Source organism: Argentina anserina, chromosome 3 (assembly GCF_933775445.1).
Source record: "Argentina anserina chromosome 3, drPotAnse1.1, whole genome shotgun sequence".
Classification (NCBI taxonomy): domain Eukaryota; kingdom Viridiplantae; phylum Streptophyta; class Magnoliopsida; order Rosales; family Rosaceae; genus Argentina; species Argentina anserina.
This window is the reverse complement of record NC_065874.1, coordinates 28,594,629-28,609,022: the sequence shown is the minus strand read 5'-3', so window position 1 is coordinate 28,609,022 and position 14,394 is coordinate 28,594,629. Positions and strand designations below refer to the sequence as shown.

Sequence of the window (14,394 nt, the reverse complement as noted above, 5' to 3'; positions counted from 1 at the left end):
AGTAGAGAGAAAACCAGGACATGGGGGTTTCTTTTGGCAAGCTCAGACCCCAGTAAAAAAAACTCATTTTTATTTGTTGGCAGTAATATAATGTGTTAGTTTCGAGTAAAGGAGTTATATTTTCATTATGTCACTGCTATATTAAAGAAAGTGAAGTAGTCACTAAAGCACTATTTATTTGTTGATGCTCGGTTAAAAACTTGTTTTAGAAACTTCTTATATTATTTCAAATCCTTATAATCAAGATTTACACTCGTATCATTATTAATCAAGATTTACCGACTCATCAATAAAAAAGAAGAGAAAGCTGAGTTCTTTATTGAAAATAAAGTGACAAGTTAACTTTTTTTTTACCACTTGAAAGGAGGGAAAATGTAGGGTTGGGCATATATCGGTTTAGTTTTTGGTCCAAAAAATTAAAAAAATTTACATATGAGATGAGAACCGAAACCGAACCGAATTTCGGGTCCAAATCAAAACCGAACCACTTTAATCGGTTTTCTAAAAACTCAAACCATTTACCGAACCGAAATAATCGGTTTAACCGAAATTCAGTTCGGTTTCGGTTCTCACCTCATATGTAAATTTTTTAAATTTTTCAAGAGGTAGGACTCAAACTCCTACCCAAAGATGATGCCACAAATTACTACATCACACACACTTCTCATTAATAATTATGTAAAGATTATATTTTTCTCATTTTGATAAATATTTTCAATAAAACATCAAAATGTCATTGTTGGGATTCAAACTCCTGACCTAGAATATAATAACCATGCGCTCTACCAACTGCACTAGACAACCTTCTATGTTATGTTTTGTTATTTTTTGTACTAATATCCATTATTTATTATTTTTTAAATCATTAAATTAAATTCGGTCGGTTCGGTTTTAAATCGGTTGGTTTGATTACGTAAACTATTTTCAAACAATTTAAACTGATTTCAGTTCGATTTTCTTTATTTTTTAAACAATATCTATTCGGTTCAGTTATCCGCACCATATTTTCAGTTCGGTTTAGTCAGTATTATTTGTTTAATTCAGGAAAATGTCACTCACAGTCACCGCGTTCTAATTTCCCATGGGACCCACCAATGATTCCTCAAATATCTTAGATCGCAGGGGTAAATCCGTATCCCGAAAAGATCTTTCATCAAGTCGACCGACCCCACCATTCTTCCGACGTGGCATACGTCTACTCGCCTGTCCTGGTGCTTCTCGTACAGACGCATGCAGAAGATCGAGATCTCAATTCATTCCCGCACTGAAAGCTCCATACAGACGAGTCCACATTCAGAAGTATTTTCTTCTCCGTGTATAAATACACACAAGGTGTCGGCTTTATAAATCTCTCTTTCTCTCTCTAGAGCTTTCTCTCTCTAGAGCTTTCTCTCTCCTCGCCTTTAGAGCTCTCAGGCCAGCTCTCTCTCCTTCTCTCTCTAATCCATGGCGGCCTCTCAAGCAAGCCTTCTCCTCCAGAAGCAGCTCAAAGGTAATCCGCAACTCTCAATTCAATCGGCTTCTGGAAGATTCATATCGATTTTGTATATAGGTCATCGGATTGGATTGAGTTTTCTGGCGAATCTGATTCTTTCTTTTTTGGTTTTGATTTGCTGTAGATCTTTGCAAGAATCCAGTGGATGGGTTCTCGGCGGGGCTGGTCGATGAGAACAATATTTTTGAGTGGAGCGTCACAATTATTGGACCTCCCGATACGCTTTAGTACGTCCTTTTTCTTTTGAATTTTTGTTATTTGATTCTGTTATTATCTACTGTTGTTGTGGCTGCGATTGGATCGAGGCTGATTTGAGCTTCTTTGATGCTTTGTTTGTATTCTGGTGATTGGAATTGATTAGTTGTTGAATTTGATTGTGGTGTCGTGGCGCTGATTCGTAGTGTTTGAATTGATTGAGCTTTTTTGAAGTTTAGTGAGTTAGTTGAAATTAGAAAGTTTCATAATCAGCATGGCATTGCTAAATTTGGCAATAGGAGGGCGGGTTATGTTTTTGACTATTTTTCGGCATATGAAGTACTTGAGTAGTGGCTTTGTGATTTTTCGTCATGTATTGAGCTCAGTTTACATTCTCACTATCCTGATGGTTGGTTAACTTTATCTTGATGTTTTACTATCTGAATGGTGTGGGTGTTGGTTTGGTCATGAAATCTTTTCGTCTCATTTTCCTCGTAACTTGAGAATATCCTGGTGATTATCAAGTTTACTTATCACATTAGTCCTTACATATTATGTAATTGCAGTGAGGGAGGATTTTTCAACGCAATCATGAGCTTTCCTTCTAATTACCCGAACAGCCCTCCAACAGTGAAGTTTACTTCAGAGTTGTGGCATCCCAATGGTTAGTTTCTCTTCCTTTTATCATGTGTCTTTTCGTTATATTATTCATTTGATATGTTTCGCTTGTTATGAGGGTAGTGATTTTGTTTATTGTTCGTTTGAAGTTTATCCTGATGGGCGTGTTTGCATTTCCATTCTTCATCCCCCCGGTGATGATCCAAATGGTTATGAGCTTGCTAGTGAGCGTTGGACACCTGTGCATACGGTATGGATTTACAAACAATACTGTCTTCTGTATCTGTGAGCTTTACTTGACCTGCTGCCACTGTGTTCTATTCTTCTGATTCCTTGGACTAGCATTGTCCATATACTAGTATATTAAGAAAATGGATGACAAAACAATTTGAGGATCATATATATTAGATAGTCAATTATATCACTAAAATGTAAACCTAGGACGTTTTATTCTTCATAGAAAATAAATGACCTAATCTCTTGAGTAGTTTCTAGCTTATAAAGCTGATACATGTGAGCGTATTTTTTTATTAAAACAAATTATATTCTGTCATCGCCCATTAATGATGTTGAAAGTTGATGAGAAGTGATAACACTAAATATAGACCATTCAGATTACACGTATCAAACCATACAAATTTGTCTGAACTGGATAACATATTGTCAGAGGGCATTGTTGGTTTATTTTGAATTCCAAACAAATTACAAGTTACTGAGCGGATTTCCTTTTTGTATGCTCTAGAGAAATATATGAAAATGGAAACAGAAGATGTGATAAAGTGCTTACTCCATAGTGGCTTCACTTACACTACTTTCTTCTTCATGATCCAATGACAATAGCTTTTACAGAGCTTTAGTAGATTGTTTAAGTACACCATATAGTCATAAGATCATTGAATCCTATGTATAACATTCTGAGGTGTACCCTAAATCCTAATGTTCAAGAGAAAGCATTGGTGTCCCAACCATGGGGCTTTGTCAGAGGATGGTCAGTGATTAGTACTCACGTGCCTGTTTCTGTACTTAGTCACTTTGAGTACATTTCACCTTCCAGTTAAAATTTTTCAGCAGAATTGGTAGTTTATGTTATTGCTTCTCATTTTCGTATTTTACTTTGATAAACAATTAACACCATGTATAAGTTTAGTGACCTTGCCTTTTACATTTTAACCACAAAAAAAAAAAACCAGTACTGCTCTTATTGATGTAAAAATGGGGGTTTTGCAGGTTGAAAGCATAGTTTTGAGTATAATATCAATGCTGTCCAGTCCGAATGATGAATCTCCTGCAAATGTTGAAGCTGCTGTAAGTAGTCCTTCTGTATTGTCACTAATCATTTTGTTTCCAAGTCTATCCTTCACTTCATCTTGAATATTACTCTGACCACAGTGAAGGTGGGGTTATATAATGAATCATATATATATATATATATATATATATATATTATGTACCTACTCATGATTTTGTCAATATGTTAAAATGTTGACTAACAGAATTATTTTAAGGGTAAATTCTTTCTATGGTATCTGAGGTATGACCATTGGACACTTTGGTACCTAATGTTTCAAAGAGGACAGTTTGGTACCTGGAGTTAGGTTTTATATGACACTTTGGTACTTATGTTGACTAATAGGAGGGTAAAGTAGACATTTAAGTATATTATTTACAAAAATTCAAGAAAAACATGAGTTTTATGTTTTCATTATCCTCAAATCTTAATCGTTTTATACATTTAAGTTAATATTTTTTGTTCATGTTGATATCATAAATCAGTTTTATATATATGAAATTTAATCGTCTCACAAAACTACTCCACGAGACTATATTTAATTAATCAAAAGCATTCTCGTGGGTATTTAAATCACAAATTATAGATTTCCTAAATAAAAATCTAATTTTTCACTTTCACTTTCAATTAAAACTTTTGATTCATGTTTATTTTCTCACAAACGATACAAAATGATGAAGACCAAGGTGATAGAAATTAGTCTTGAACCCATAAATTTCTATTTGTATTTTTATTTTGATAAATAATATGTAAATGTCAATTTTACCCTCATATTTAACAAAAAAAATCAACATAAGTACCAAAATGTTCTATAAAACCTAATTTCAAGTACCAAACTGTCATATTTGAAACATTAGGTATCAGTGTCCAATTGGCCATAACTCAGGTACCATAGAAGGAATTTACCCTTATTTTAATAGTTGCACTTGACATTTTCTTGTTCAGACGTAGTCTAGAGTTATGCTAAGTATTACATTATTTTATGTGCAACATGATGCTGTGGCTATTTCTGTTTTAACAAAAAGCACATATCCGGTTTGTCCAAGGCCCCATGCTGGGAAATTGTAGGCTGAATGAATCTACACCCGAATGACCGAGTTGCTCATTATTTTTAAACTGCAATAAAAGAAATAAACTGATTGCTTGATTCTTTTCATTAGGGTAAGCTTCTATTTATACTGCTTGATCATTGTTTAGCAATGATGCGCCGTAATCAAAGCATTTCTTTGGGAGATCTATACCCATAACCACATATTTGTAAGATGCAACAACAAAATGTGGTACTTAAATCTAGTCGTCTGGATGTTGAAAGAAACTTTACACTAGTGATTGTTTAGCAGTGTTGCGCCATTAGCAAAACGCTTTTGTATTAATAATTTGGAGTCTCTGTGCTGCTAATTCATCAATGGCTATGTTCAAATTTGTCTAACTTGACAATTTGAAACCTTATAATTTTCCTGGATATGTACTGATTCTGGTTCTGGAAGTTTTTGTGGAATTTAGCTAACTTATGGTTATGATGCATATCATTAGTAGATGTTTGTTCCTTGAATAATTTAATTTTGTCGTGTGTTGCAGAAGGAATGGAGAGATCGGAGAGATGATTTCAAGAAGAAGGTAGGCCGTTGTGTGAGAAGGTCACAAGAGATGCTGTGAAATTATGATCCGCAGCCAAACGTTTTCTCAATTACTCTGCTCAGGTGTGTCGGAGGATTGTGTTAAATTGACCAAGCGTTGGCCCCTGTAGAATGTCATTGATTTTCTTCCTCACTTAAATTTCTTTATCTCTTTTTGTTTTTCTCTTCTCAATGTCTAGTAATTGTTAAAACATTTAACAGCTTTGTATTCAATTAGTATTGCCTATTTGGTGACAAATCGTTCCTGCTGCATAGCTTTCTCTGCTTTGTTAACACCAAGTGTGTTGTGTTTGTTTAAAATTTGATCTTGTTGTGTTTGAAGTTGAACTGTGGACTTTGTTTTTGGTTACTGTTGAGGTCGTTCCAAGTCTTGTGAGGGACTGGCATCGATCTGACATGAATCTTGGTTTAAAATTTTTCCGTTCCAAACGTGAAATATCACCACCGGCTCTTATTAATCATCGAGTAGGTGATGTACAATGTTTTCAGGTTTATGTTATGAAATTGTGTAGCATTTACTTGGCAGTAGCCACCGCCGTCCTTGCAAGATGCAATGCATTGAGGCAACTATATATCCCTAAGGTGCTTGGTAACTTCCTCATTGCGTTAATGCTCTAATAATGATCTGTTCATGGAGTGCTACATTTTGTATTCGTTGGCATTATGGTTTTAAGCTTCTTTCTTGGGATAGAAGCCATCTTTGTTCTTATCATGTCTGCTGGAATCAGGGAGTTTTGAGTTGCTCGACTCAAGCAGCTCTAGCCTTAATTTGTTTTTATGCACAGCACTTTTGCTGAAAATGCATTTTCCTGAAGCATCAACTTGGGCATTACTATTTACAGTATTTATTTTTTATTAAAATTACTATTTACATTTAACCCGCTCAGGAAAATATTTTTTTCCTCCATTAAATTTGGTGAAGATAATGAAGACCCACTTTTGAAGTGCCTGTTTGTCTTATCCGTAATACAAACTCACCTCCATCTTCGTCCTTTCTAAACCCTTTGCAATTATGAACTCAAACCCCATAAAAAATATCTACTTTTATTTTATTTAGGAGTATTATATTTAGATTTGTGTGGATTTATTTTAATTGATAATTTTTTAAAAAAATTCATGGACTCTTTCAAAAGTTAACAGATTTCTATAGAATTATTAAAATTATTGATTTCAACAACAAATTTTTACTGATTTTTACAGATTTATATTGATTTATGAAATCTATAAAATTCATATTAATCAATTTCTACAAAATTTTTAGTACTCGTAAAAAATTTAAACTATTATTTTTGTTAGTAAAGAAAATAAGGTATGCTAACTAATTAACGCACATGGAAAATAATTATTGGTCCTAAAGGCCTTAATCTTATGTGGTAAGTCTAAGTCACGTTGACCGTGTTTGTCAATTATAAGCTTAGAGAAATTAATACATGCTAATAAAATTTTCTACAAAATAATTTTCGTTCTGATCAAATTTATTAGTTGTGTATCTTACTCTCAATTATTTATATGAAAATAAGATAACTCTTCAAATTTAATTATTTTTCTCTTACGAATTTTTTTCGTCGTTATTGTTTAATTGTTAACATTGAACATTTGTCCACAAATGAAAATGAGATTTTAGTAAGTACAACGATATAAGATAAGAACATAACATACAAAAAACAATCTAAGGTACAAGAAAGTCCATGAAAATCCATGGTCTAGAGGCTACACAATTTATGGATTGTATAATGTATAATTAACATTGAAAAGTCTATTATAAGATTTCATGAGTTTATAATTTCATAAGTATGAATGATATTTTGAATACCTACAAACTTCTATTCATTTTAAAAGTCTTGATTGAATACCCCAAACTCATGAATTTCATAATGACTTTAAAATTTTGATTAAATACATCTAAAATTCTAAATTTCATGGATTTCCTTAAAACTCTCACTAATTTCATATACAATACATCATTCCTTAATGCACGGAAATTGTAGATAAATGAGCGTTTTAGGTCCCTATTGTAACCAAAAAATAAAATAAAATAGTGTTTAAGAAACTAATCTGATCCAATAAATCAGATGAACTTAAAAATCAAGCAGAGCGTGTCCTTGTTATAACCAGTGAACGACAACGCAGCTTTTACGAAAGTCAATAGCTCTTCCGCTCAGTTTCACACCCAAAGAGTCCTCTCTCACAGACACCCCCATTTCTGTTCACCTCTGTTTGATTTTAGGGTCCTTGATTTTATTTCACATTTTCCTCTCATACCCTCTACCTAATCCCACTTGGATTTTGCAGCTCACAAATTTCATGCAAACTGTTCTGTGAAAAAATGATGGAGGATGACGAGTACTGGGCTCGGGACGATTGGGACATTTGGGGCCCCACCCCCAATTCAGCTCCTCAATGGAAGTACGACGTGTTCCTCAGTTTCCGGGCGAAGACACCCGAGCCAGTTTCACAGACCATCTTTACCAACAGCTGGTTTGGCGAGGAATCAAAGTCTTCAGAGACGACCCAGGAATCCAAAGGGGGTCAATTATATCTGATGAGCTCTCGGCAGCCATAAAAGGCTCGAGGTTCGCTATTATTGTCATCTCCCCAAACTACGCCTCTTCCACTTGGTGCCTGGATGAACTTGTACAGATTAACCGATTCATTATCTCGAGACGCTTGCCGGTGTTCTACCATGTTGATCCTTCTGATGTTCGACGGCAAACCGGCTCTTTCGCTGAAGCCTTTGCTAGACATAAACACGACTTCAAGGAAGACCCGAAGAAGGTGCGTTGGTGGAAAGAGGCGTTGAGAGATGTGAGCTATATAGCTGGTTGGACTAGTTCCAAGTATAGGTAAACTGGCATTAACTCATTACAAGTTGAAACTGATACTTGAACTTTTTGTGTTTCTTAAGTTTTGTCCGGGGAGTAGAGTTATCATTACAACAAGAGATGAACGTCTGCTGATTGAACATGGTATAGAGAAACCATTTGAGCTCCAGGGTCTAAATGACAGTCAAGCTCTGCAGCTCTTTTCTTGGAAAGCCTTCAAAAAATATCATCCAGAAGAAGATTAATTGGAACTGTCCAAATCTTTTGCGGATTATGCAGCAGGCCTTCCATTAGCTCTTAGAACTCTGGGATCTTCTTTGTATAAAAGGGGTAAAGATGCCTGGATCAGTACATTGGATAGACTGAAGAAAGCTCCTAATAAGGCAATCTTTGAGACGCTCAAGTTAAGTTACGATGGACTGGATAATATGGAAAAGAGAGTTTTCCTTGATGTCGCATGCTTTCATAAGGGTGGTCACAAGAAGCGAGTAATTGATATATTGGATAGTTGTGGCTTTCCGGCTTGTATTGTAATAGATATTCTGGTGGAGAAATCTCTTTTGACTATTTTTGATGACTATGTGATGATGCATGATCTGATACAAGAAATGGGATGGGAAATTGTTCGTCAAGAATCCTATGAAGAGCCTGGTCGACGCAGCCGATTGTGGGCTTGATAAGGATATCTTTCATGTATTTTCCAAGAACACAGTAAGTACAACAGGTACTAAATTACATTTTCTTTGGACATTGTTTAAGATCTGATGATGGAATTATCTTTCCATTTGCTTGTGTATCAGGGAACTAGAGCAATTGAAGGGATATGTCTGTGCTTGCCTGAATTTGCAAAAGCATGCTTGGATCCTGATACTTTCTCTATGATGTCTAAACTAAAGTTTCTCCAAATTCATAATCTGGACCTATTTCCAGGCCCGAAATATTTGTCTAATTCCTTAAACTTTCTGGAATGGAGTCTGTATCCATCGAAATTTCTCCCACAATCTTTTCAACCATATGGTCTAACTGAACTTCATTTGCGTCATAGCAAAGTTGAATTGCTTTGGAATGGGAGAAAGGTAAGTACCATTAAATACATGGCGTCTTCATCTTTTTTTTGAAAAAAGATTTGTGCAGTTTTTGGAAAGCTAATGATTTTTTGTTTGTTATTCTATGTACAGCACTTGGTTAACTTGAAGTGTATTGATCTTAGTTTCTCCGGAAATTTGATGAAGACCCCAGATTTCACTGGTATTCCGAATCTTGAGAGGTTGGTGCTTGAAAGTTGCACAAATGTAGTTGAGATTCACCCATCTATTGCATTTCTTAAAAAGCTAAAAATTTTGAACTTCACAAACTGTAAAAGTATCAGGAGTCTTCCTAGTGAGGTACAAATGGAATCTCTAGAAGTTTTAATTCTGTCGGGATGCTCAAAATTGAAAAGGATTCCAGAATTTTTGGGACCAATGAAAAACTTATCAGTGCTTTCTTTGGATGGGACAGCTATTGAGGAAGCAATCAATCAATTGAATGTTTGGTTGGCCTTATCTCACTGGATCTAAGAGATTGCAAAAATTTCATGTGTCTTCCTGGCGTCCTCTGTAGCATGAAATCTCTTAGAAGTCTCAATATGTCCGGATGCTCAAAACTCTGATAGTGCAGGGCAGAATGAATGCTTGAAAGAGCTAGACTTAAGTGGAACCGCATTAAGTGAGCTTCCATCTTCCTTTGTTCTTATGAAAAATCTGGAAGTATTGTCTTTCGTGGATGTAAAGGGCCACCACCTCCATCATGGCATTTTTTATCCCCTTTTGCCTCATTTCAAAGAAATAGTCCTGAGCCTGCAGGTCTGGTGATGGCTTCTATAAATGATTTACATTCTGTGAGGATACTGGATCTAAGCAACTGCAGTTTTGGTGAAGGAGCAATCCCAGATGATATTGGTTGTTTGTCCTCTTTAGAAGAATTAAAACTTGGGGGAAACAATTTTGTTACCCTTCCTGCAAGCATCAGATGGCTCTCTGAGCTTATTTTATTAGACTTGGCAGGCTGCAAAAATCTTCAGTGCTTGCCAGACCTCCCATCAAATGAAGAACTAACTGAGTATAACTGTAATAACTGACGATTGCACTTGCTTGAAAATGTTGCCTGATCCACCGAAGTTGAGCAGATTGAGGTGGTTTTCTTTTCGATGTCTCCATTGTTACAGATTGGTTGGCAGTGAAGGCAGCAATAATAGACCATATTCGATGTTAAAGCGATTCCTACAGGTATTTACTCTCTCTCTCTCTCTCTCTCTCTCTCTCTCTCTCCCGTTGTTTGATATAGTGAATCTTATGTTACAGGGAACCCCTCCATTTATTGTTAACAGTTTCAATATTGTTACACCTGGAAGCAAAATTCCTGAGTGGTTCAGTAATCAAAGTGAGGGAGATACAGTTGTTGTGCAGCTACCGGCTCGACCAAGTCATAACAAGTCAGTGGGGTTTGCTCTATATGTGTTGTTTTCGAAGCTGAAGAAAATCCAGCTGCTGTTGAGCGCAATTGTTTACAAAGTCATGCGTGTGGAATTAAATGTATTTCCAAAGTACAAGGATCTTTGTCAACTTCAGTGCTTGTGAAGGGGCTTTTTCATCATAAAGTCGGCCAGGTTCTATCAGATCACCTTTGGTTACTCTATGCATCTTTCAAAGACTATGACCTCAGAAATTATTGGAAAGGAGTATTCTATGAGATTGAGTTTTCATTTAAAACCTTTTGTTTTATGGAAAACAACAAGTGTTTGAATCTGAAGAACTGTGGGGTTCGTGTGGTTCGTGTGGTGGTTGAGCAAGATGTGGTAGATCTTTTCAAAGCAATGAACCAATCCAACAGCATCTTTTTGCTAAACGAGGCTATAAGTGACCTCCATTTTGCTCTTGACAAGTCAGCAAGTGATCAATGTGCTGGAGTTGAGCAAATAATCGAACATTCTGATGAAGCATGACCTAGTGGATGTGGTAGCTATGACATGGAATCGCTCAGCAGAAGATTGAAACATGACTAACTGTCTTGAGCCTGATAAATCAAACAATACCTGGACTTGAAAGGGTATGAATGCTCTCTCAGAAATACATACATCTCTGTTTCCACTAATATGATAGTACATGAAATTAGTATATCTCTTGATTTTCCTGTTACCTTTATACTATTTATGGGCCTTGTGTTTGTTAGGTTCACCCATAAACATGCACATCCAACTAGTAAATCTTAGATGACATTTGTCTGTCAATCTGTCATTGCAATATATTATTTGCAATTTTGTTAGGGGTGCAAATTGGAAATACAAACAAAGGTTCATTATGAAGGTTACTAGATTTGTGAGTCTGAAACATGGACTAAATGAAGTATATGGTACATAGTAACACAATTTTCTAGTTAAAACATAACATTTAATTCAATGATTTATGTACTTTTGGTTGTCGAGTGATACAAATAATAAGAAAATCCTTGATATATATAGACCACACTTATTTTGTTTCCAATCATGGTGGAGAGCGTCTTACTTATACTGTCAACAATTGCAGATGCTTAAACAATTTGCAGTTTTCTAATTTCATGGTTATGTTAAATGTTCACCATCTCCTAGTTGTGGTTGTCTACTCTCATATCTTGGCTTGGATCTTGTATTTTCTATAATTGATTTTTAATGAGTTAAACTGACAGGTTTTATTAAATGCAAAGTTTTTCACATATGAAGTTGGTCTTTGTAACAATATATTGCCTCGGTTTATAAGGACTAGTTTTGTTATGTAAGCTGTCTCATGCATTAATTCAACTTGACCATACCTATTTGTTTTGCATCTTGAGGTTATTATTACCTTTGCATGGAAATATATTTCATGTACCATGTTCGTACTTTCTAATGTATCCTTGAATCCTGGTCATATTCCAGCTCCACTCTTTTGTGCTGCACAAGTGAATGGATCCACTCCTCAGATGTATGAAACTTCTTGTGCAATGTTGCCAGAAGATCTGCCTTTAGGGTAATACCATTTCCAGTGTTTCAATAGAATCATATAGAAGGCTGTAGTTACTGAGTTGAGGATCTAGTTGACTGAGCTTTGCAATATGTGATGTCATTACTGGATGCCAGCTGATGGTGTGACCATGAGCCTAGCCTTTTTGTTTGGTTGGAACATTTTTCAGTTTTCACTATTTTGTAAGCTCGGAGAGGATAATATTAATCTTGCTGGATGAGCTAACCATGTGGAAAGATAGCAAGGACATACTACTTACCTTCTCTAGCTGGCCATGACTACCAATGGACACTTGCAAGAAACTCTCTAGGCTGAAAGAATGGGAACTTGCTTCAGTGGAAGTCTATTTTAGATGCCTAGGTTCCTGCAACATTTGTTTATTACCATGCCCGGGGCGTATGATGAGGATTACAAACTCAATTAATGCAGCTGTGGATATACGTCAGGCATAATCCTCTTAAAGTAAGTTTTTCCTCTGAAACTATTTACTCCTGAAATTGTTTATTGGTAATTTGATTTTTTATGTCAGCTCAATATATTCTTTGTTAGTGTGTTTTTGACTTGTTGTCTAGGTTAATCTTTTCATACTCTTATTTAGTTAGGGTTAGTCTTCTCAGTTTCTCAATCTCATACAGAAGTACCACTCATCCATGTGCATTTTGCATTCGAATCTTTTTAAATTTCCTATGCAGTTATTAAGGTTATTCCCGTTGTAAATAATGATAAATTTGTGCAATTTTGTTGAGCTGACACCTGAAATCAACATTCTATACAATGAAATAATAAGGGTGCCTACTTGTAATCTGTCTGTGTTTCGACTTTCTGATTCTTAAATGGTTAGTTAAGCGCTTACAATCTATGGGGTATATTTTTTGGGAGGGAAGTGATGAGGGTATAAATGTTCACTTGATGGTGGGATGTCGTGCAACAACCAAAGCGACAGAGGGTCTGGAAATAAAGAGCATTTTTTGTAGATCAATGTTTGAGATTCACTACTGAGTGCGATGTTTGGGAGCGTCTTTTATCAGTACTGAATATGGAGTCCATGCTAACAGAGTTGTGAAAAGAAGTTATTTTCTAAGTCATTGGAAGTATGCATTCTCATGGTGATTCACATTAGTTCGGTGAAAATTGTGGTTGCAATGCAAGGGAAAGGGTGCCATCCTATGGTTCCTACCCTTCAGTTGTTTAATTGCCTGGGAACCTTCAGTACGTATTTTGTAGCATGATGTTCCTTGCCTTGCTTCAGAGTGCTGTCATTCTACCCGTCGTCCCTTCCCCTTTTCTTTCTATGTTTGTTACACACGAATGTTCACTGTAGTTGACGATTTAGCTAACTTATTGCACCTTCTTTTTTTGTTGTTGCATTTTGTCAATATCGAGCTCAACAAGTGCATTGCACAGAAGTGTTCTGCTTGGAAAATATTGCTGATAAATGTCGTGCCTAATGGCTAATGCTATTTCATCTGTATTGCAGAAGGAATGAATATAGGAGAGTTGATTTCAGAAGCTTGGCCATTGCAGGAAGAAGGGACAATAAATGTTGTAAATTATGATCGGCTGCCAAAGCCTTCTCTCATCAGCTCTTCTCAGGTGCGTTGGAGGATATGTTGAAAAGCCGTTCATTAAAACATGACGACTGTTCTTCAGATGGATACTTCTTCCTTCTAACTCTATTAGTTAACCTGGGAATCGCCATTACAATAATACTATTCATCATCGGCATAGAAGCTGGTGCAGAGTATATATTGATCTGATTTCTGAAAAAATGAGAGAGATTACGGATTGCAGGATTTCGGTCATTCTCTCTGTTAAGTTCTCCCTCTACAATCTACATGATGATATCAGTCAGATCGATCAAATTGAAATGAAGAGGGGCCTATGTCTCAGCATTTTCAGCAAGTAATTACACTTCATTTTTAATGAGAAGTCGCATCATACAAATCTTGCTCCTTTAAACGAGAAAAGTGGGTAGTGTCTACACGTTTGAATTTGTACGCACATTCATCGAAAATCAGCAAGTATGCATACAGAAAATAGACTCGCATGAACATATGGCTATGCCATGAGATCAAAACTTCAAGTCTACGGCTTTGTTGGTAATTTTTGTCCAAACAGTGAAGGATTGAAAGCACTTCCTTTCTTCGAACATCTACCAGAAGCTTCTTCTAGTGCTTCGAAGCATCTGATGAGCTTCGTTAAAAAGTACATTCTACTGATCTAGAATTGCAAACAAGCCATTCATTCAAGACTTGATTATGAAACAAAGTTCTCCATTTCTAACTTCAGTACAGGGAAATACGAAAACACTTGTTTATCATCA

At 35.8% G+C, this 14,394-nt stretch overlaps 1 protein-coding gene and 1 pseudogene across 1 annotated transcript; both read left to right on the top strand.

Annotated features, from left to right (window-relative positions):
• The first annotated feature begins 1,359 nt into the window (after positions 1–1,359).
• LOC126786077 (ubiquitin-conjugating enzyme E2 7) lies at positions 1,360–5,560 on the top strand. The gene is made up of 6 exons (XM_050511785.1): positions 1,360–1,492; positions 1,620–1,722; positions 2,257–2,354; positions 2,458–2,558; positions 3,536–3,613; positions 5,175–5,560. The coding sequence occupies exons 1-6, from the start codon at positions 1,447–1,449 to the stop codon at positions 5,250–5,252; spliced, it is 504 nt and encodes a 167-aa protein (XP_050367742.1). The 5' UTR covers positions 1,360–1,446; the 3' UTR covers positions 5,253–5,560.
• Positions 5,561–7,271: 1,711 nt separating this feature from the next.
• Positions 7,272–14,133, top strand: LOC126787418 (disease resistance protein RUN1-like; annotated as a pseudogene).
• The last annotated feature ends 261 nt before the right edge of the window (positions 14,134–14,394 follow it).